Source organism: Mytilus californianus, unplaced genomic scaffold (assembly GCF_021869535.1).
Source record: "Mytilus californianus isolate M0D057914Y unplaced genomic scaffold, xbMytCali1.0.p SCAF_6, whole genome shotgun sequence".
Taxonomy (NCBI): domain Eukaryota; kingdom Metazoa; phylum Mollusca; class Bivalvia; order Mytilida; family Mytilidae; genus Mytilus; species Mytilus californianus.
Window position 1 is genome coordinate 44,288,202 of NW_026262712.1, and position 23,804 is coordinate 44,312,005.

The following is a 23,804-nucleotide window of genomic DNA, read 5'->3' on the forward strand; positions in this document are numbered from 1 at the left end:
TATCCAATTTTTGTTCTGTTGATAGGAATTTTATTTATGACGTTACTTTTAATGTAAACAAAGAAATGCAGTCTGCTTCAGTTAACATCTTTTTTTTTCATAATAAAGTATCATTTAATTGATTTTAAGTATGATAATTTATACCTTAAAAGACGAAAAAATTGGCTTATCATTATTTTACATGCAATAGAATCAGATTAGCAGTCATGGGACTTACTTAAATGAGTGATTTTCTAAATCACTGATTCAAGTAACATTATGTCCTTAAAGGTTGGAAGTAAGAGTTGTCTTTCTTTAATAATCACCTATTTAAGTAGTACAAATTAATCACTAGACTAAGTGATTTAATTTTATTGTAGCTTTAAATATAGAATACTAATGATCCAGGGACTAATTATGTTGCTGAAATTATCAGAACCAACATCTGTGTTGATAGGATGATTGGGTCATGTAAGGTGATGACCTTGTACTAAATCTAGGATAATGACATAAAAATCACTTGTTTAAGTATCATACCTCAATTTCCTTCCAAAAAATCACTTCTTTAAGTATAAATATTTTAATAACCCCCATTAATTTCAACACCCCTGAACAGTGAAATTTTGATCGCGATCAGTATTTATTACATTATCTATAAGATGAAACCTTGAATTTTACAGGAAAAATACTCCCACTGCTGGGAAAAATCTGTTAAGAAAGTATCAGTTCATTATGTAAAGCCATTTTTATAGCATTTTTTCAAGTAAAATAGAATTTTCAGCTAAATGATTGCATCAAAGGCATAAACCTTGCTGCTTTAAAGAAGCAAAACGTTCATTTCTGTTCAATTTTACTAATGAACAGATATTATCTAATCCTATGTGTTTAAAATTTCGGTAAAACTACAAAATCACAATTTGTGACAAACTTCGAATTTGCTACTTAAATAAGTGATTTAAAAATCACTTACTTCAATAAGTCCCCTGATCGATTAGGATACAAATCTGCCTGAAAAGGTAAGATTTCCAAACTCATTTTGTTTGCTATTGATTACTTCAAAATCGTTAAATAAGCACTATATTCATTTTATTACGTAGACAAACAGACTGAATTCAAAATATTTGTCCTCATTTTACAGTCAAGGGTGTAACTTAGATAAGTTGTTAGAGAAAAATAACATACATGTTGTTATTACAGATACTTTCATGAGTTGTCTACTCTTTTTTTCTTAATCTGTAGTAACATATGTTTGTTATTAGTTAAATATATCATAAATATCTTTATTTTTAGTGGGCACTTGGGAATTCTTGAAACTTTGCGCAGAAACGTAATGCATAACCTTGATAACTAATTTTCCAATTCAATTAATACATTTTTGATCAACCATGGTAAATCAATGAGACAAGGCATTTAAGGGATAAACTAAGCTGTAATAGCAAGGCTTAGTTATTACAGGAATGTAACTTATGAAATGAGACACTTGGGAACCACTTGGAATCTTGCGTAGAACCTCATTGCATGCTCTGATCATTATTTCTTACAATAAATTAAAATACATTGTGATATACAATGTATGTCTGAGCAAAGGCTTTGAAGAGATGAAGAGAAGCTGTAATAACACCCTTTAGTTATTACAGGCATACATGTATATTTTCTGTAATAACATAGGTGTACTATGCATGATTGGCAAACTATGAACTGTTATATCTATCTAAAGTTTAGTATACATAAAGACAATAATAATATCAATAGAACGTGTATACAATTTAACAAAGTAAAGGATGTATATTGCCCCTTTGAAACATGTAACATATATATACATCATGTACATATGTTATCACAGTTTTTTGATTTTTTAGTCCACAAAAACAAATGCATGTTATGTTTCTCTAATAACTTATTTAAGTTACACCCTTGACAGTTTTAATGCCATTATTCTTTTTGGTAATCAAATATACAAATTTGCTGGAAATGGTATGACTTGCAACATCATGAACATGTCAACAGAACAGGAACAGGGTAATACGCAAGCGCAACTGTTAGAAAAAATGTTTAACGATTTTGAGTTCATTAGTGTTTTGATTTTTTGTTTTATTGATTTTCTTACTGTTATTTGGGACTTTGTCCCCATATCATCCAATGTTTACAAATTTCCATTGAACTTGTGGAAATTATGGAACCACAAATTCAAAAGTTCTAAAAAGTGCAAATTTGGTATCTGCATTAATCATGCTGAAAAAGGAATGTAGCTCTGTGTTGAATTAATACCTACTTCCCTTTACAATATTAATGATCATAAAAAAAGTCAATACTTCCATTTGTTTGTTTAAGGTGTGTACAAAATATAAATTGATTAGTATTTTATTTATAGGTTTTGGAACTCCTGAATGCTGGTGGAGCAAAACAAGACACCTATCTGAGTGAGATGGTCAGTCATGTGATTTCTGATGACCCATCACAAGATGAATATTCAGAAGCCAAGGAATTATTTGATCTACCTGTGGTCAGGGTAAATATACATGTAATACATACATGGCATATAAATGAATATATTTTTACAGTCAAGTTATTCTTTAAAAAACTGTGGGCAACTGAATTTCAAGTTTTAATTTATCAATTACTAACATGTACGCTTTATATTCATCGACCATGCTATCTACTATTTAGTTGTTTATTTGCCAATAACTGATTTGATTCTGATATTACACATTTATAACATTGGTAGTTTCATGTTGCCAAATATAGACTAGTCTAGTATACCGCACAAAATGACAAAATGGGCTGTTGCATGATATATTGTAAGTGATATATACATGTATATGTTTAAACAAAGTCAAAAAAATCAAGTGCATATCATGCATATCAAAACAATTTGTTAAAAAAAACCCAATTTTCATGGAAAAGTAAGACTGCAGTGGCCTGTATGATGAAAAATCATTTCACATTTCTTGAGCTAATAAGTAAAACATACATTTGTCTTATCTTACAAACTGACATCTGTAACTAGGAGATAACAAATATTGGTGTCCAACAGTGACTGATGAATTCACAGTATTGTGAATCTTTTTCTTTGTTTTTTTTTTCAGTCCAGCTGGGTTTACCTGTCCATAAAATGCAAGAAACAGCTACCGTATCCTTTGCAATGATAACATTTTACAGATAAATATACATTTATATACATGATATACATGATATAGGAGGGAAACCAAGGCTTGCTGAGCTTTTATCAGTATTTTCAGGAGCACTAATCAGTAATAAATGTTTTATTTTTGGTGAGTGCATTTACTATTTGAATCCTGCATACATGGCATAAGGCAAACAAAATATACTTTTTTTTCATCTGAACAAAATTTTACTTTGAATTCTATCTGGATTTGTCATTTCACATGGAGGATGAATCTTTCACAATTTTCAATCTGCATGATCTGATGGCAGCAGTTTTGTTCAATTTTGTGATAAATGGGTCAGCATAGAAATGATTTATAGTCAAACTTTAGTGCTCAAAACTTTTTTCTATATCTTTATTTGGCAAGCTAAGGCAACAAAATGTCACAAGGTCAAGCAAATTTTGTACACAAATTCACAAATTAAACTATGAAGAGACTGCAATAATTTGTTCACAAAGAACCCCATCATCTGTAAAAAATATAAACATCACCATAAAAAAATGGAAAAGAGCAGAGGAATTTCTCAAAATGGTGCATAATGAACACAATTAACACATCAATCATTGTCAATGCTGTACTCAAATACTCTTTGTCTGCGTAAGGGATTTCTGATGACTATGTTTAGTTTGAAGTAGCTGTGAAGTCTCATAAAAGAATGCTAGATCATAGATGAAGTATTTAAAAGCGACAAATCCAAAAATCTACGCTCTCAAATGAAAAACTTTAAAGAAATCGCAATGAGTAAGTGAACAACAATTGGAATTCATTACTTTATCATCACATATTGACTTCAGAAGTTAAAGCATGACTTGACTTTTTTGAGTTAGAGCTCTTAATAAGTGATATTCAGATAACATACAAATATTGCATGTATTGGCATTTTTATGCCCCCGCCAGTTAGCGGAGGGGGCATTAAATGTTACCTTTGTCCTTCCAATCGGTACGTCCCCAATATTGGTTTTAGTTCTCTTACTTTAGTTTGCCTCAACCAAATGTTATAAAACTTATACACAATGCTTATTACCACAAAACACAGATCTAGTTTGAAATTGGGTGGCATCACTTTTACCTTTCATGAGTTATGCCCCTTTATAAACATAAAAATTGCTGAATTTTTCATTTCTGTTCTCTTAACTTTAGTTTGCCTCAACCAAATGTTATGAAACTTATACATAATGCTTATAATCACAAAACAGTCTTAACTACATGAATCCTGCATCTGTATGTGAAAGTTGACGAGTGCATATTTACAAGCGGGGGCATCTGTGGCCCATAGACACATTCTCCATTTATTTAAAATTTTATTTGTATAGTAAAATGACAGATTGGAGAATGGATTATATGAAATTAATCACTATATGATTATATCAATATTTTGACAGTTATTTGACTCAATTTCTCGATATGACTTTTACATTGTTACTTTTTCATAGATTTAAACACTTATTGTTATCTTAACTGCCTAAAGTATTCCAGTATTTTCTCCAGCAGACCTTCTATTCTCCGGAGTTGTAGCATGCTCATCTCAGGTAATACTAATAATATAAAAATAAGGAGAAGTGGTTGATTGCTAATAAAGACAACTTTCCATTAAAGACCAAAAGGCAGATTTCAACAATTACCGCTCATTGTATTGCCTTCTAAAATGAGCAAAATCCATAGTGTATAGTAAGCTATAGAAGGCTTAATAATGACAAAATTTGAAACAATTGAAAAGAGAAAACCAGTGCCTGATTTATTATAAGCCAATAAAAGAACAAGAATCATGGCAGACAGCAAACATTGACAATCACTGGATTGCAGGCTCCTCCAGACAGGCACACTAATAGTGTATTTATGGGATAGTAATTTTGTTTGAAATCACACACAAAAATATACACAAGTTCCAATGTACATTTGAAGAAATTTGTAAAAAAGAATCACAAAATTTGAAGTATGAAGATTAACATGCTTGCACAATATGATTTAAAAACTAAATGCTTAATATCAGCTATGAAGGATTATTCTGCTTGGAATGAACCAACACCCTTGGTCAGATTATTAATGTACACTTCAACAGTAAATTTCATTGAAACATTAACTTAAGATAACAAAATTGAGGTTATTAAACTTTCTCCAGTAGACAGTTTGTTTACATGTTTACTTTCTTGAGATTGTCTATTTATAGCTTGATACAAAAGATGTTTTTTTAACATGTTTCCTTTCTTGAGATTGTCTATTTATAGCTTGGTGCAGAAGACAGTTTGTGTACATTTTTACTTTCTTGAGATTGTCTATTTATAGCTTGATGCAGAAGACAGTTTGCATATATGGGGAATGATAACTTACAATGGAGGGAAATGTCAGCAGAAACTGGACAGTAAATGTACACACCTAATAACTTCAGTTACAGAAGGAGTAAGATATAGTAGTCTAATCAAATTCTTATTTTTGACTTTTATTTATCCTCGTTAGAGACATCAAGACTCAGTTAAATATCATTTTAGTTGTTATTTCTAACAGTTTTCAACAATAAGCAAAACCCATACCATAAACTCAGCTATGAAATGCCTTGGAATAACAAAAATTTGAAATAAGTCAAAAGAGAAAAACAGCGGCCTTATTTACTACAATAAACTAACAAAAATTGTGATAGATAACTGCCAAGCACAATGATTTTTTTAGGGAAAACTTTTATTTGTAAAGTTTTTTTTTTAAGATGATGTATCAAGAATTCAATTTGTAATAAACCTTATCGCTATTTGTCCACCATTACTGGACATCACAAAAGTTCCCGTAAAATTTCAACATCACAATAGAAAATGTCTGACGCCACAAAGGAAAAGTAATTGTTATATGACGTCAAAAGTTCAAGTGTTGCAAATTCTCAGGTCAAGTATCGCAGATTCCCAAATAGCGATAAGGTCTATTATTGCTAAATGAGAAATTGTTATAAATATTTCTTATTGAACATTTTATGAAAAAATAATTTTTTTCAACTTTACTATTCAGTAATAAATTTGGACCATAAAGGATATCTATATTGGCCAAAATCCTTAAATAAGAAACTCTCTACAAGCCATACACCTTCCAACCTTACCAACAAAAACTCAATTTGGAGTAACCCGAGAGTTAAACCATGTGAATAACTTTGTTATTGATCTTTATTTGTAGGCAAAATATGAAGCAGCTTTGAAACATGCAGAAAAGGTTAACATAGTTACACCAGACTGGGTAACAGATAGCCTCCAGAAAGAGGCCAAAGTGGATGAATCTGTATATCATCCACGACTTATTGTATATCCTGAACCTGAGCCTCCCACACCCCCAACACCGCCTGCAACCCCTCCCCAGGAGAAAATTCCTACTCCACCTTTGCCACAGCCTATGGATACAAGTGAACCACAGACAATGCCAATTCTAGATAGATCAAATGTTGGTTTACCAAGGCCAAACTTCACAGACTTTCCAGAGAAAGTACAGAAAGGTCGTGTTCGTCCTGACAAATCTCCAAGACGCTCACCAGGCCACCAGGATTCTGCAGGACGGAACATGTCAAAACAGGTGATTTCTCAACAGCTGGTAGCAGCTGTTTTAGAGAGACGGTTATCCAATGAAGATAAAGGAATATCCCGCCCTGACACACCCGGTAGTTCAGCACGTCCTGGCACCCCCAGTGGCACTGCAAGAGAAGCACTTGCTCGTATGGTCAACAATCGTATACAGGTTTGCCTGCTCGCAGCTTCTTTGCACGACATGCATGTCACTGTTACGATTGTTGTGGTATTTTCTCTTGCATGAATTCAGCCCTAGGGTCATGTTTCGTTCCCCTTCTTAGTTGTCCCTTATATAAATCATTAATGTTCTTAATAGATTTTTAGTTGAATTTAGTCATTTGCTTTTATGTTATTGTTGCATATTTGAAGGATCATGCAGAATGGATTAAATGTTTTTTTTATTCTTTGGCCATAAATTTATACAGGTTTAAAATTTCATTTTGTTCATCTTCCCCGAACAACAAAAAATATTTTAATTTGTTTTGTTTTTGTGACCCTAGTGTAATAACTGTTCTTTTTTTCAAATTTTGTGCACAGTTTGTTTTCTTAAGAAAGTCAAGAGTTAAATAAATTTGACAATTAAAATGGGTGTGCTTATTTTGGAAAAAAATTGCAGCTTTTGAAGTATTATAAAGGTCATACAACAAAAATGACAAAGAGTAATATTTACTTATTTTGTAAAATTTCTTTTTTTACCTTTCTCCTTTTTTTCCTTTAAAAAAAAGTATTCGGCTAACTAACCAATATACCCCCTTCAGTAATAAACAACACAGAAATTTTGTTAGGCCTTGCTTGGAGAACATGTCTTTTATTTTAACATAGCTGCATGTATAATTCTTCAACAGACAATCTGATCTTTATTTATATAGATAATGCATACATGTATATATGTATAATGATATAATTATATTTACCATGTTTAAAGATGTTGAAAGTTTGTGGTCATCATAAGTAGATTTTAGCTAGGATTTTAGGGCATGGGGGTGGGGGGGGGGGGGGGGGGGCACACTTTGAGATATTAAAGGACATAATAGTGGTATTTCTAGTCTGAAAGTGGACCAACTTAGTCATGTTAATAAAGTAAAAAATTAATAATTAATAGATAAATGTGTTTTTGGGTTTTAAAATGTTTTAACTACAGTTAAAATGATTTATTTGTATCGAAAAGTATTTATTTCCCATCAGAAAACAGACTAAAATGCATAGGGCAAGACTATAAGAGCAGAGGGGTGCACAAAAAGGGCATAGGGGAGCACATAAATGGCAAAGGGGAGCTGCCACCTCTAATTGGGGCTAGCTAGGACATTGTATTCCTTGCTTCTTATTGGATACACTGCCTCATAGGTGATACAATATTTTTCAAGACAGTTAAATTTTCTAATTTAAAACTTGAGGCATGCTGTGTTTTAGAAATTAAAATATATAACTATTGATTGTGCAGAAGTGGTGTATAATACAAGAGAAGTTGTTTGAATCTATTTCTATAATTTTTAGAGAATAGAATTCAAGCTTAAGTTTCTTTTTCAATGCAATTTTTCTGAGAAATGTCACAATAGCAAGATCTGAAGAAAATTTGATGTCATAAATGAACCGAATTTTGACCAATGAAAATACTCCGAACTACTGAGCTGCATGTTCATTATCAAATTATAATCAACTGGTTAGTCAAAGTAGAAATTAGATTGCACACTTTGAGATATTAAAGGACATAATAGTGGTATTTCTAGTCTGAAAGTGGACCAACTTAGTCATGTTAATAAAGTAAAAAATTAATAATTAATAGATAAATGTGTTTTTGGGTTTTAAAATGTTTTAACTACAGTTAAAATGATTTATTTGTATCGAAAAGTATTTATTTCCCATCAGAAAACAGACTAAAATGCATAGGGCAAGACTATAAGAGCAGAGGGGTGCACAAAAAGGGCATAGGGGAGCACATAAATGGCAAAGGGGAGCTGCCACCTCTAATTGGGGCTAGCTAGGACATTGTATTCCTTGCTTCTTATTGGATACACTGCCTCATAGGTGATACAATATTTTTCAAGACAGTTAAATTTTCTAATTTAAAACTTGAGGCATGCTGTGTTTTAGAAATTAAAATATATAACTATTGATTGTGCAGAAGTGGTGTATAATACAAGAGAAGTTGTTTGAATCTATTTCTATAATTTTTAGAGAATAGAATTCAAGCTTAAGTTTCTTTTTCAATGCAATTTTTCTGAGAAATGTCACAATAGCAAGATCTGAAGAAAATTTGATGTCATAAATGAACCAAATTTTGACCAATGAAAATACTCCGAACTACTGAGCTGCATGTTCATTATCAAATTATAATCAACTGGTTAGTCAAAGTAGAAATTAGATTGACTGATTGATTATTAGTGTTTAACACCACTTTCAGCAGCTTTTTTGGAGGCCAGTTTTTTATTGAAAGAGAAAGCCATAGAGAACTACAGACCTTCAACATTAAAACTGGCAAACCTAGTCAATTAAAATGGGAGTGAAACATACTTGCCATGGGCAGGGTTTGATCTCTTAATCTCAGTGTTGACAGGCTAGTGGTCACTATAGACAAACTACAATATTTGGTCTCAAAATATATAAGTTTGTACTGTTTAAGCTATTTTCAAATCTGCTATTTAGTTACTTCATTTGAACAATTACAGATCCATGCCTAAAGGAGGCTATGGCTTAACTTCACGGTTCAGTGGTCACAGTTATGATATTTGATATTTAAGCATGAATATTCTGCTAGACATAGACATTCTTCACATGTTATTAGCTTCATAGCACACAATGTCCAATGTTCACTGATATTCTGGTTTACTAAGAGTCAATAGTTGTCATGTAGTTTAGCAACTTTTGTAGATTTTTTACCATTACAACAGATTATTAGCGGTCTAGTCTACAAAATTAAAATTCAATATAAAAAACTAATGGATGGATACCCCATATCCTTTGTTTTTCTATTAAATTTGGTAAATATCAGGGGGAAAAAATTAATATATGAATTTTTTTACAACCTATGCTTTCAAAAGTTTTTATCAAGCTGTTCACTAAAAATTTAAAAAAATTTATAATAATTTGCAAAATTTCAAATTTTAAGAAATAACAATGAAACCACCAAATATTATTTTTACGATTTTTGCACGGTTATATTTAAAAAAAAACCCAACTAATTAAGCTACTGAACAGCAAAGATAGACTTTGATTTTTTTACCAGTCCATGGGAAGAACAAAAGTCTTGACCACCAAATCCACCCATATGGAGCGTATAGGCCTTTTATCACAAGACTAAAGGGGAGGACATGGTTTTGGGATGTGTGATATTGGGTAAAAAAGTGGGGCTGTGTCACATAGGGGATAAAAAAATGTTGGATCTGGGAAAAAGAAGGAAAAAAGTTTGAAGTGGGAAATAAAATTAAAAAAATTGGGGTTTGGGTAATGGGCACCCCGTCCTCAAAACTTACAAGTAAAATGCGTTGACAGAAAGCATTTCAGCATTCCAACAAACAAGTGATAAAAAACATTGATGGATGCCGCTCACCAGAACACAAAGTAAATTATTTGCAATTTATTTAGTTTAAAGTAATGTAAAACTTGTACCAAAAATTGAATTTGAAACAATGTTTGGACCAGAAACCTCTAATAAGAGATACAAAAAAATATACTATTTATATGAAGTTTAAATGAGTTTAATTGTTTTTAATGATTTTGCAGTTATAGTTAGTTTGTAACATGACATGATACAATGAAGAATGATTTATATTTAACTTTAAATTACTTTCTTAACAACTCTCTAATTTGTTTTGGTTACTCTTCACTATCTAGTCAGGTTGTTGTAAATTTATTTCTTGAAAAGATGAAGAAATTCATGATATGTCATGTTACAACATTTGTTATACACGTGATCAATGCACATGTAGAGTTTTAGACAGTGTTTTGATTTTTCACACAGGGTGTTGGTGTTGGTAGTAGGAGTGGTCACATCCCCGTGCCTAGGATGCCATCCATGCCCCCTTACCCTCTCCCACCACAGTTACAACAGTTTCAGCAAGGTGGTGCTCCACACCTATCTCAACAGGACTTTCTGTCTCACATGAGGACACTACGTAATATCACAAACAATGAGATGAGGCAGGCTAGACCGCCTCCACCTACAAACAAGGTACAATCAAGCATCCAATTCTGTAGTAATGTTAGAGGAAGTACATCACTAATTCATGACCCCATTGCTTTCTATGTTAAATTTCTCAATTTCAAGCAGGCACAGCTCTTTTGTCAAGTTCAAATAAAATGACAATCATTGCATGTCAAAGAAACACCTCAGGATGTCTTGTACTGGAAACATCAACATGCCTTTAATTGCATATAAGAGAGAACTGGTTATCGGAACTTCAGATGTACCAAAACAGGTACTTTAGATCTGACAAACAGGCAAAATACATGTATACCCTCCTTTTTAAATTTCATGCAAATTTTTTAGTATTCAAAATTATCAGTCAAAATTTTTTTTACAACGATCACCAGTCATTCAGCTTTCATTTGATACCAAAAATTACTACAATATTCTACATATTTTGAAAGTTACACCCATGGGTAGGAACTATTTTGTGTTAAATATGTACTACTTTCTGGTATGTGCTTTCCAACTGGGCCCAAATTAGTGGTGTTACACCTTGATCTTATGTACAGCCTTCATGAAAAGTTTTGGACTTACAAGACGGATTATCCATCTTTCATAAATTTCTTTAAATTTATATGGAATGTGAGGCATTGGACCAATCAAAAACACAAGTGATTTTGAACTTAATTGTACTTTTTCATCAGTATTTTTTTTATTTTAAAATTTTCCCTACTTCAGTAGTTATTTTGAAAATGGCAAAACTTTGTCTCTAAAAAAAACATTTCCATATCAACTCTATGTTATCAATCTTAAATAGATTTCGTAATATGTGTCTATTATTTCAGGTCAGTCAGATGTTAGGTTTGAACATGCAGGTTCCTCATCGACAGCCCCCACCAAGGTACACGCCTCCATCTCCTCAAAAGATGGGTACCCAACAGCTACAACAGTCACCTTACTGGGGACATGAACCTTCTGATAATGGTAAAGTTGTTATATATGTTACTTTGTATGAATTCATAATTGCTCCAGTAATCATAGAAATAATCATGCTAGAATTTATTAAACTTGTGTTGAACATTTCGAATAAAAGCGTAATCCCTAACATGAATTAAAAAAAAAGTCAATAGATTATGAAGTGAAATGTTAATTTCATTAGAATATTTGGTCCAAACATCAGATCCAGTGTACTACATTAGGCCACTCTTAACAAATCTTTGTTTGATGTTGCCTACCCATGCCTTCTAGGGTTGGGTAGGTAGGTAGGGATTTTATTTTATTTTTTCCTACAGCATAAGTTACATGTTTTAGATAAGAAAACAACGTTAGCGCAGGAAAAAATCTTTAAAAATAATTTGAGAAAATTTGTGTCATAATTTTTTTTCGGGTAGGCTGCTTTTTACTTATTTAGATGGGTAGGTAGGCTTCATCAAGCAAATTAAATTTTATTTTTGGCCAATGTATGACATCAGATGATCAAGTCAGATTTGAGAAGATTTTAATTGTTCTTTTTAAAATTGTGTAACTCATGTATTTCAGAATTGTCAAAAGTGAAATTCAGAGACATTCTTGTTTTTTATTAGCTCACCTGGCCGAAAGGAGTTATTGAACTTTAAATGATAATTTTTCAACATGTTTTTGCATTTTTTGCCTATTATCTTGAAATTTATAATAGATAAATAGAAACTTTAAAAAGTAAAAATTATCAACAAGATAATTTCTACAAATATATGTCAATGTGACTGAAATTGTCAGTTAAATCTTAATAGAGTTATTCACCTTTTTTGATGATTTTTACGAAAAAGTGCCTATTGTTGAAGATACAGATGAGCAACACAGGCTCTTTAGAGTCTCTAGATATAAAAAAAATTCCGTTTGAAAACTTCTAAATTAAGGGAAGATATCTTTTTTCCAAAAAATAATTTGTTTTAATAGCTAGTAATTTTTAACCTTAAGATATTAATTCAGCAAATAAAAAATATTTTTGGAAAAATGATTGCTGAAAGAGAAAAAAAACTTAAAAAGAGCAAGTGATTTCCATGAGAGTAAATTCATCTGCGATGGTTCACTTGTGTAGCATTTGGTATTAAGAAGTAAAAGCTAAGACTGGTTTGCTTAGAGTCGGAAAACAATGTGTAAAATTAACTTAACATCCCTGCACGCATTTGTGATCCAGCACATTAAATCTTACTCAAGAGCAGGGTATACACCATTCAAGTGTCATCTTCCTGAAAATGCATGTAATAGTTGCTACTAATCATACAACAACCATCAATCAGATTTAGGACTATTCCATTAAAATGTATGTGGGAGGGTAGGAAGGGAAGTTTAATTATTGAATGTGGGTCATGGGTCTTTTTTCAGTATGCGTCTATTACCATTATGCAAAATTATCTAAAAAATGGTTCTTGGTTGTAGGGGTATTTTGAAAACCCTTCCTACCCTCCCACATACATTTTAATGGAATAGCCCTTAGTAATTTCTTGTAGGGAAAGCACCTTATAATAGTGATATTTTAACTGTTACCCTAGCAGGAATCTGCTTATTGAAACAATTTCTCATTTCAGTTCCAGCAGATATGTGTCTTCTTGGTTGTGTTTTCTTCATCACAGATTATCAAAAGATTCTTGGACAGGAACAAATTGACAACTGGAAAAAGGTTTGTTTATAAGTTGAACTTCAATTTCTAAGTTTTCCCTAGAAATGTTTTAAAGAATGATGGAAATGTCTTTAAATTTAATGCCTAGCACACAGGGAACACTTGATTTCACATTGAATACTGTGTATTCATTTATTTTCAAGGGTTCCAATTTCCGTGGGTTGAGGAAAAATTGCATCTTTATTGATATTTGATTTAGTGGTTTTGCTAAAGTCTACATACAAGCCTATAGAAAATTTGTATTTCGTTGAACATTTAAATTCATGGTTCACCTTTGCCCCCGAAATCAAAGAAAAATGGTATCCAAAGAATAAAAATGAATCCACTGTAATTAAAAAATCTTAAAAGAATTTTGAAATGCTCAATATTCATTAGATAGAGGAAAATCATTAGATAGAGGAAAACACTAATAGCAGTTGTTTCTTGAAATTATCAGTTTTCAGTTTTTTTTTGTGCATCTTAGGGTAAGTATAAAATACTTTCCAACACCTCCATACATTTTCATTTCTAAAATTGAGAATGGAAATGGGGGAATATGTCAAAGAGACAACAACCCTGCCAAAGAGCAGATAACAGCCGAAGGCCACCAATGGGTCTTCAACGCAGCGAGAAAATCCCGCACCCGGAGGTGGTCCTCAGCTGGCCCCTAAATAAAAATGTGCACTAGTTCAGTGAAAATGGACGTCATACTAAACTCCAAAACATATAAATGAACTAAAATTAAAAAACATACAAGACTAGCAAAGGCCAGGGGTTCCTGAATTGGGACAGGCACAAAAATGCGGCGGGGTTAAACATGTTTTGTGAGATCTCAACCCTCCTAGAATAGTCTAGAGAAGAAATGCTTGTAAAAGTTATAAATATTTTAATATGCTACTATGCACATGTATCCTTCAATACAATTTAAGCCTCAACTTGCCTTCAGAAGTATATTTCTTTGAACACTTATTGATAAGACAATTTGAAAATTTTGAAAAGAAAGTGAGAAGATATCTTAGGGGTAATAACAAAAAAAAGGCAGTCAGCATCCCAATGAAAAAAAAGACAACAAAACAAACCATTTCTCCTAGGATGAAATAAAAAAATTATCCTTAAAATGTGACTTTCTGATTGAAGTTACTTGAAATACGCATTTAAAGTCAGATTTTGCAAAAGTTTCCAAATTGACGTGTTGTTTTTCTGGCACAATTAGTTGATATAAATCATAGATTGAATAGAGGACTGGCATAGAATTGTCTCCCTTTGTTTATTTATTGATTCTTTTGAAATACAACATTTTTGAGAAAGAACATTTACCTGTATTTTCAGGTGATAGAACAGCATGGTGGACAGGTAGACACATCATATTCCAACAGGATTACACATATATTGGCAGCCAATCAACACAGTGATGTATTCCACCTGGTAAGGGTTTTTTCTCAAGGCTAGAGGCATTTTTTTGGTTAAGCGTTATATTTTTTCCAGAAAACTTTTGCGTTTATTTGAGATATTTTTTGGCCCTTTCTATTAGCATTTGAATGAAATTAAGTGATTTACCTTTGAAATGGTATAAATATATACAATATGGATAGAGAAATAGATTTACTAATTAAAAAAAAATTAGGGGGCTGGTGGAGTAATTTTAAATGTTCTTTTTCCCTAAAAAAAAACATGAGGTCGTATATTTGTTAAATAAATATACAGTGCTACAGAGCTGATTAAGATGTTAAAAAACAAAAACAAAACATACTTTTTCACATTTCCTGTAAACTGATGGTTTAGATTGTACTCAGTTGTAGTAAGCAACATATAGATGTTGACTTTATGGCTGTTTAAATTTGAACTTTATTTCAGATGAATCAAGTAAGTAATATATATAATACACAACCACCTTGCATACCTTGTATTCATTTTAGAGATGAAATGTGATTACCAAACACGATAAACAGCAATTTGTAAATCTGCATTGATCTTTGATGCTTCAATATAGCTATAGCACTAAGATTTGTGGGTATTTGCAATTTTTATCGGAAGTACTCACATTTTACTTTGAGATGACCCCTTGCTTTATCACTTGGAATTGTGGGATATTTTTGTATAGCTACATATACTGAGTAAGTGCAATGTGGGAAGGTTATAATCAGAAACTTACCGAATGTGTTTGATCTTTTGGATTTGTGGTATTACTTAATAAATTTTACCAGATTGAGTGTGGCTTAGAATTAAGGCTCTATGTATTGAAGGAAAGGTAATTCATGTGTCAGTTCTTCGTCAGTGCAATGAGATTTTGAAGATTTATGTATTACTAAATACGTGTTTCAACTCATTCTTTTTCTTCCATGAATTATATATAGAATATCCTTGAATTACGTAGAAGTCTAAGTAAGCCATGCCCAACCAGGTAAAATTGATTGAGTAATAATGTTTTGTTTTTTGTAATCAGATAATATGTACTAGTCATACTACACTGCATAGGTCTTTTTAAAAAGAAATACTAAATAGTCTAGTTTGAATTTTTTGAATTTGCTTCTCCGTTTGTAAGCTAGAGTACTTCCTGTTTGAGTTTATTGTTTCACAATAAAACAGAATTTGCTCAATTTTCACTTTCTAATTTTTATGCCCCACCTACGATAGTAGAGGGGCATTAATTTTTTCCGTCTGTGCGTCCGTTCGTTTGTTCGTCCGTCTGTTCGTCCGTCTGTGCCGCTTCAGGTTAAAGTTTTTGGTCACCGTAGTTTTTGATGAAGTTGAAGTCCAATCAACTTGAAACTTAGTACACATGTTCCCTTTGATATGATCTTTCTAATTTTAATGCCAAATTAGAGTTTTGACCCCAATTTCAGGGTCCACTGAACATAGAAAATGATAGTGTGAGTGGGGCATCCATGTACTATGGACACATTCTTGTTAAATAATGAAATCAACTTTTCTGACTTCTTGCTTTACATCCTTTGTACATAAGAAGTCTCAATACCTTTCGAAAAGGAAGTGTTATCTAGCAATGAAACTGAAAATTTAAATGCTTAATTGAAGCTTAGGTTAAAAATAGCAAAATTTCAACTAAGTTCAACCTTTTAAGCAAAATTTCATATTGGCTCAAGAGAATTTCTGTAAAGTCCTGTTGTGTAATGAAATTTAGAATATTTTGGTTTTTAAATATTTATGATATATTTGCATTATAAAACCAATTGAATTAAAGAAAAACATGTCTATTTATCCTACTGTCAATCAGAGGTTTATCCTACTGTAAAGTAATGGTCAAACAGAGGTTTTGAGTACTTTTCTTTTAAAAGAGAGTCATAGAAAACAATTAAGATTACTGTATACAGTGTTATTTCACTCGGAGAAAAGCATTAATGTGAGAGAAAAAAGTGATGTTGAAATTTCTTTTAAGTGAAACAATAACCTCAAATTTTAAATTTCCAAACCCAATATTACATATACATATTCAAATACCTTTTCTTTGTCCTATGAGCTAAATCTTGCATTTTATGCTTTAATCTGTTGATATGAAGAAAAAAAATTCCTATCTTTAAGCCAACATAGAAGATGAACTTTTCTATCTTCCAATTCTTCACTAATCTTTTGAAAAAGCTTAAAAAGTCAATGTACCAATTAGCATGTTTAGGCATTGAAATGAGTGTTGATTTTTAATTATTTGTTTTCATTAATTTTTATTTGTTTGTATATCTTTAATGAATAACTGTGTATTTAATCTTGATTTAGAGTATTATATACTACAGTTTTGTAGTGATGTTTTGGAAATTATATTGATTTTTCATAAGGACTAGTCCATTAAAATGAATGAGGGCAGGTAGGATGGAAGTTTTATTTTTTTGCTAGGGCCAATTACGATTTTATGTCAATTTTATGTATGTAAAATTAATGAAATAGTAGTTTTTGAAGGTACTTTCCATCCACCCTAATTTCTTAATGGAATAGTCCAAAGAAATTATAAAAACTCTTCCCTTAAGTAACAAGTGTTTATCATCTTATATTTTGTAGGCATTAAGAGATCAGAGAAGAGTTGTAACTGCTTACTGGCTGAATGATGTATTAGTAAAGAAAAAGATGATGCCTCCATGGCAAGCTCTTCACTTACCTCTGATATACGGGGAAAACAAACCTTGTAGCAATCAGGTAAGAAGATGTCACAACAAGGCAAATGTACTGCAGATTTATTTATTTTTGTGGGTACCAATTTTCGTGGATTAAGGATAAATTTCGTAGATGTGTATATTTGATTTTGGGAGTGCCAAAGACTGCAATCCTAGAGAAAATTTGTACTTTGTGAAAATTTAAATTCGTGGTTTACTTATACCAATGAAATCCAAGAAAATTGGTATCCCAGGAATATAAATTAATCCACGGTATATGGTAAGGGCTATTCCATTAAAATGTATGTGGGAGGGTAGGAAGGGACTTTCAAAATATCCCTACAACCAAGAACCATTTTTTAGATAATTTTACATAATGGTAATAGACGCATACTGAAAAAAGACCCATGACCCACATTCAATAATTAAACTTCCCTTCCTACCCTCCCACACACATTTTAATTGAATAGCCCTAAATATTCACACTACCTACATGCGATTAAAAAACTTTTCTTATTTACAATTGAATCCCTTTTAGGGCTGTTCCATTAAAATTGATGTTGGAGGGTAGGAAGATCGTTTTATTAAAAATCCCCAAACAAATAAACTTTCTGTGTGTAATTTTGAAAACATCAAACATGAAAAAGGCTCATATAACAATAGATAGCCAAGCATAAAACTTGCCCATGTTTTGCTTTTGAAAAAGGAGTTAACCTTTTGTATTCAATATTTTACAAAATCTGAAGTTTAATTTGTTGAGGCAGGAATGGGCAAACCACAATTGGAAAGGCAGAAATGTATGAAGTTTACCTTAAATGTAGAGTAAGAAGACATTTATATATGTATTTTTAGGTTCTGTGTATGACTAATTTTGAAGGAGAGGAGAGAATCAGAATTAAACAGATGATAAATGCTATAGGTGCAAGATACACAGGTCACATGACCCATGGAAATACAGCGCTTATCTGCAGAAAGTAAGATTATAGATATTTACAGAGGTGGGAGTAGGTTAAGGGAGATAAGTCTTAAAATCAATGGTATGTTTGTGCCAACCATTTTAATGAAAGAATTCTTTTATGGGAGTACCAAACACTTTCTGACTAAAGTAGTTTTGGCTCGTTTAATTTTTATAAAATTTTGACAAAATATTTACTTTGACATGTTAAAAAAATGAAAATTTCAAGAATATTTAACCACACCATTTACAGGAATAATTTCATTAGATTTTGATCACTGAGAAGCTTGATTTCTGTTTACTGCAATTAAAACGTTCAGCTGATTTTCAAAGAGTTCACTCCCTGTAACCCCTAAAGCAGGATTTGTGCCACTTGACTGCTTAAAAGTATTGAAGAAACAGGCCTTACTGGTTGATACGTTCTTCACTCAATATTAAGTAAAAATGAAATGAACAACTAAATTGTAAAATCTGATCAGCTTACAACTGTTCAGTGTATATTTTTTACACACCTTTACAAATCATGTTTACTCAAGATTTTTTCCTAATCTGATGCTAGACAAAATGTCTTCGTGCTAATAAATTAAGGGTAAAATTTGAATGTATTCATTGTTAAGTCACTTGATAATTATCTCATTCTTGTATTGTCATGTTAAATATTAGTATTGTATTTTTATTATTTCAAACTGAATTTATATCAAACTTTTATAATGAAAAAGGTCAGATTAAACAGTAATGGTTTTGGTATTCGATACTCAGTCCTTTCCGACAGGTAACCAGTCAACCGTTGACATCACTTTTTGATATATATTAATCTATTTTTTTTTATCACAGACCAGAGGGAGAAAAGTATGAAAAGGCAAAGGAATGGAAGTTAGCAGTAGTGAATGTCCATTGGTTGACTGACCTGGTACTTGGACACCTGGATGCCCTTAAGTTACCAGTTCAACCAAAGTACTTACAGCTATATCCTGATCCCTTCCAGATGGATATGTCATTGGTCCATCATCTAATGGGTATGTGGTTTTTGCATATATTTATACTCCCGCTGTAGGCGATTGGAGCATTAAGTGTTACCATTGACTGTCTGTCATTCCGTCTGTCTGTCCCATTTTTGTTGCAAAGCTTGAGCAGGGCCATTCATGTCCTCAGACACATTCTTCTTTTATTTTTTTAATGCTTTAGTTCCCTGTTTTAATTGTGTTAATGTGGATTCATTTATTTTTGAGGTTATTAGTTTTCATGGATTCATCAAAAAATGTATTTTCGTGGATCTTGATGATGTGGTTTTGCCGAAGTCATCATAAAAAGCTGTAGTAGATTTGTACTTTGTAAATTACGAAAGATCCACAAAAATTGGTACCCCATGGATAATTATTAATGAACAGTATGATGGAAGTTTGATCTCACAAATTCATAGCTTGTGTATTGCATTAAAAGACATTGGTCAAGAAATCAATCAAAGTAACTGGAAATAAAGGCGAAGCAACAATGAAACAATATGGTATTAAGGTGGTACATCACACTTCAGGGAGATAACTCTGTAAAAATCTGCTGAACGTTTTAATCACGTTCTGTTGTTAGGGAAATATTAAGCCTCTCAATGATCAAAAGTAGTGTTTGTCAAACTGCTATATGTCCAATGAAATTTTTCCAATAAAGTGTGTGGTACAAGTTTTTTGAAATTTTTATATTTTTGTCAAAGGGTCAAAGTAAATATTTTGTCAAAATTTTATGAAAATTAAAGGAGCTAAATTAATTTTAGTCAAGGTGATTGGTACCACATTAAGTATGTTCATATATCATTAAAGTTTTTTTCTGATTTTATAAAATATTATCACAGTTAAAATTATATTGACATACCAGCAGTTATGAGGCAGTTTCTGTTCTAAGGTACATCAAAAGATATGGATCTCTAGAAATATTCCGTAATTAAAACAGAGCTTAGTGGGGACAGGTGAACCACAAATTCAAATATTCAAGGAAATACAAATTTTCTATAGGCTTGTATGCAGACTTTTGTGAAACCCTGAAATCAAATATCCACAAAAATACAATTTTTCCTTAATCCACGAAAATAGGTACCGAAAAAATAAATGAATCCACAGAAACTGGAATGACCTAAATATTGGACAATACAGCAGAAAACAAATAAGACTTTAAAACAAGAACGAACAACACAGGGTCAAGATAGCTGGATTTGGTACAGGCACACAATGTGTTGGGGATAAAGCACATTCAAGTACTGGGTAGATGGTAAACTAATGGCAATTGTCAAAAAAGGATTAAACAGATAATACTGGAACTTTAATTAATTGTAATATTATGATTATAGATAATTCAGACAATTTAGTATGTACATTTTGTAACAAAATTATATCCCATTTCTTTTTACAGTCGGATGGAGATCTCCACTGAAAATACAGAGAGAAACTTGGAAGGTATGTTACGATGTATAAAAGTAGCAGCAAAGTTAGATGACCCTGGTTGTATAAATGTATACATGCAAATAGGACATTTCTGTGAGAATTTTGATAATATCGGGCCCGTAGTCCGGATGTCATGAGGGGTATAATAGGGGTCACGAGGCTCAGAATTGAATATTGTATTGCATGCAAATTGGTAAAAAGTATTTTTATTAGTTTTTATTTACCTTGAATTGGACATTTTATTTCACATTCTTCTGTACACATACCCCACTCCTTTTTACTACCATCTGTGATATCCATCTTGGACACATTGTTATATTATTTATGCAATTGTTGAGACATAAAATCTTCAATGTATTGAAATTATATTTGTTTTGGATAGCCGTGTTTATCAGTGAAACTGAGTTTCACGGTAGAAAAGCTTAGAACTGGTGATATGATGAATATGTGATTATATTTTCTAGACAATGTTAACTAGATAATAATTTTTATTCATTTTCAGAAATTTTTACCACAGCAGAAGTTTAGATCAGCACCTGCTCCAGGTCAGGAAAACAATGTAGAGAACACAGAACCTCCAGCAAAGAAGAAAAAGTAAGTTTAAATGAGCTAGGAGTTTCCTGACTTCTTTTAAAATTATACATTTGTACAATTTTGTTGATTGTATAAGGTAACTGGTGACCTAGTTAGCTATACAGACCATCGAGTCTGATTAATCTCACATTTAAGAATTGAATGCTGCTTCTTGTAAATTCATTCTAAAAATGTGCGCACGGTCAACATACAATGGAATTTTTACAACCCTATAAAATTACCAAAAGAAGCATTCAATACTTATAATTACATTTATTGCTAGGATCTGCATGAAAACACAATTTATATCAAGTTTTTCTTTTGTTTACCTGTGCACTTTATTGTTGAATCTCGTGTCATCATGAATGTTACATTTCATGTTGAAATGAAGATTAATTTCAGAATGACGCGAGATTGCTGTTAACCAATCAAAATAACCTATTATAATAAAATATACATGTAATGTAATTATTGTATTGTATATAACTTTATATTCTTATGTGTAATATTTCAGACAGGAGAATGAAGAAATAAGTATTCAGATAACAAATGCTAATGGTCCTAGAGTTTTGTTCACTGGTTTTATGAAAGGACTGGCCAAGAAGTTGCAGGCAGTAAGTAGCATTGCTAATAAAAGCTTTTATCTAAATTTTAGAATTCTTATAACAGGAAGGAACCTTACATTCCCAAAATTTTTTACCATATCTGTAAATTATATTTTTATGCCCGATGCAAATGTTTTGGTATTTATAAAGTCAATGCAATTGTTTTGGTATTTATAAAGTCAATGCAATTGTTTTGGTATTTATAAAGTCAATGCAATTGTTTTGGTATTTATAAAGTCAATGCAAATGTTTTGGTATTTATAAAGTCAATGCAATTGTTTTGGTATTTATAAAGTCAATGCAATTGTTTTGGTATTTATAAAGTCAATGCAATTGTTTTGGTATTTATAAAGTCAATGCAATTGTTTTGGTATTTATAAAGTCAATGCAATTGTTTTAGTTATATTGATTTTTTTTTTTAGTCCCTTACCGACGAAGTTGAAGGGGACTTTAGGTTTGCACTCTGTCTGTCTGTCTGTCCATCTGTAAGTCCGGCAAATCAGTTTTCCAAACTATTTAGCTCACCTGGCCCGAAGGGCCAAGTGAGCTTTTCTCATCACTTGGAGTCCGTCGTCTGTCGTCGTCGTCCGTCGTCGTTAGCTTTTTACAAAAATCTTCTCCTCTGAAACCACAGGGCCAAATTTAACCAAACTTGGCCACAATCATCATTAGGGTATCTAGTTTAAAAAATGTGTCCGATGACGCCGCCAATCAACCAAGATGGCCGCCATGGCTAAAAATAGAACATAGGGGTAAAATGTAGTTTTTGGCTTATATCTCTGAAACCAAAGCATTTAGAGTACATCTGACATAGAGTAAAACTGATTATCAGGTCAAGATCTATCTGCCCTGAAATTTTCAAACAAATCTGACAACCTGTTGTTGGGTTGCTGCCCCTGAATTGTTAATTTTAAGGAAATTTTGCAGTTTTTGGTTATTATCTTGAATATTATTATAGAAAGAGATAAACTGTAAACAGCAATAATGTTCAGCAAAGTAAGATCTACAAATAAGTTGTCATGACCAAAATTGTCAGTCGACCCCTTTAGGAGTTATTGCCCTTAATAGTCAATTTTTAACAATTTTTTGTAAATTTTTGTAATCTTTTACAAAAATCTTCTTCTCTGAAACTACTGAGACAAATTTAACCATACTTGGCCATAATCATTATTAGGGTATCTAGTTTAAAAAATTTGTCCTATGACTGCGCCTTCCAACCATCATGGCCGACTTGGTTAAAAATAGAACATAGGGGTAAAATGCAGTTTTTGGTTTATATCTCTGAAACTAAAGCATTTAGAGCAAATCTGACAGGTGGCAAAAATGTTCATCAGATTTATATTTATCTGCCCTGAAATTTTCAGACGAATCCGATAACTTGTTGTTGGGTTGCTGTCCCTGAGTTAGTAATTTTTTACAAAAATTTTGCAGTTTTTTGTTATTATCTTAGATATCATTATAATATTTAATATCTAATACTATTAATTATGATTTTAACCTATTTTACATGATTTCCAAAGCATCAGTAAATACAGGTGAGCGACACAGGCTCTTGAGAGCCTCTAGTTTCTTCATGTTTGAAAGTATTTATTTGAAATTTGTTATATAGTTTTATCATGACAAGTTACAGATCAAGTTTGAATTATGTTCCGATCTGATGATTTTGTGCAGAATTATGGTTCTTGGACTTATAAAATTC

General features: G+C 31.8%; 1 protein-coding gene across 2 annotated transcripts in view; it reads left to right on the top strand.

Moving 5' to 3' along the window:
* LOC127706173 (PAX-interacting protein 1-like) overlaps positions 1 to 23,804 on the top strand; it is a 41,587-nt gene that overhangs the window by 3,648 nt on the left and 14,135 nt on the right. Inside the window, exons 2-16 of one of the 2 annotated variants that reach the window (XM_052210610.1) lie at positions 2,351 to 2,488; positions 3,066 to 3,109; positions 4,615 to 4,675; positions 5,430 to 5,543; positions 6,300 to 6,689; positions 10,641 to 10,850; positions 11,654 to 11,792; positions 13,376 to 13,467; positions 14,776 to 14,871; positions 17,452 to 17,586; positions 18,396 to 18,517; positions 19,333 to 19,514; positions 20,896 to 20,939; positions 21,430 to 21,521; positions 22,015 to 22,114. In XM_052210610.1, coding sequence (XP_052066570.1) covers positions 2,351 to 2,488; positions 3,066 to 3,109; positions 4,615 to 4,675; positions 5,430 to 5,543; positions 6,300 to 6,689; positions 10,641 to 10,850; positions 11,654 to 11,792; positions 13,376 to 13,467; positions 14,776 to 14,871; positions 17,452 to 17,586; positions 18,396 to 18,517; positions 19,333 to 19,514; positions 20,896 to 20,939; positions 21,430 to 21,521; positions 22,015 to 22,114 — 1,959 coding nt within the window. The remainder of the gene's footprint in view (positions 1 to 2,350; positions 2,489 to 3,065; positions 3,110 to 4,614; positions 4,676 to 5,429; positions 5,544 to 6,299; positions 6,690 to 10,640; positions 10,851 to 11,653; positions 11,793 to 13,375; positions 13,468 to 14,775; positions 14,872 to 17,451; positions 17,587 to 18,395; positions 18,518 to 19,332; positions 19,515 to 20,895; positions 20,940 to 21,429; positions 21,522 to 22,014; positions 22,115 to 23,804) is intronic. The other variant, XM_052210611.1, reaches the window with a different exon arrangement.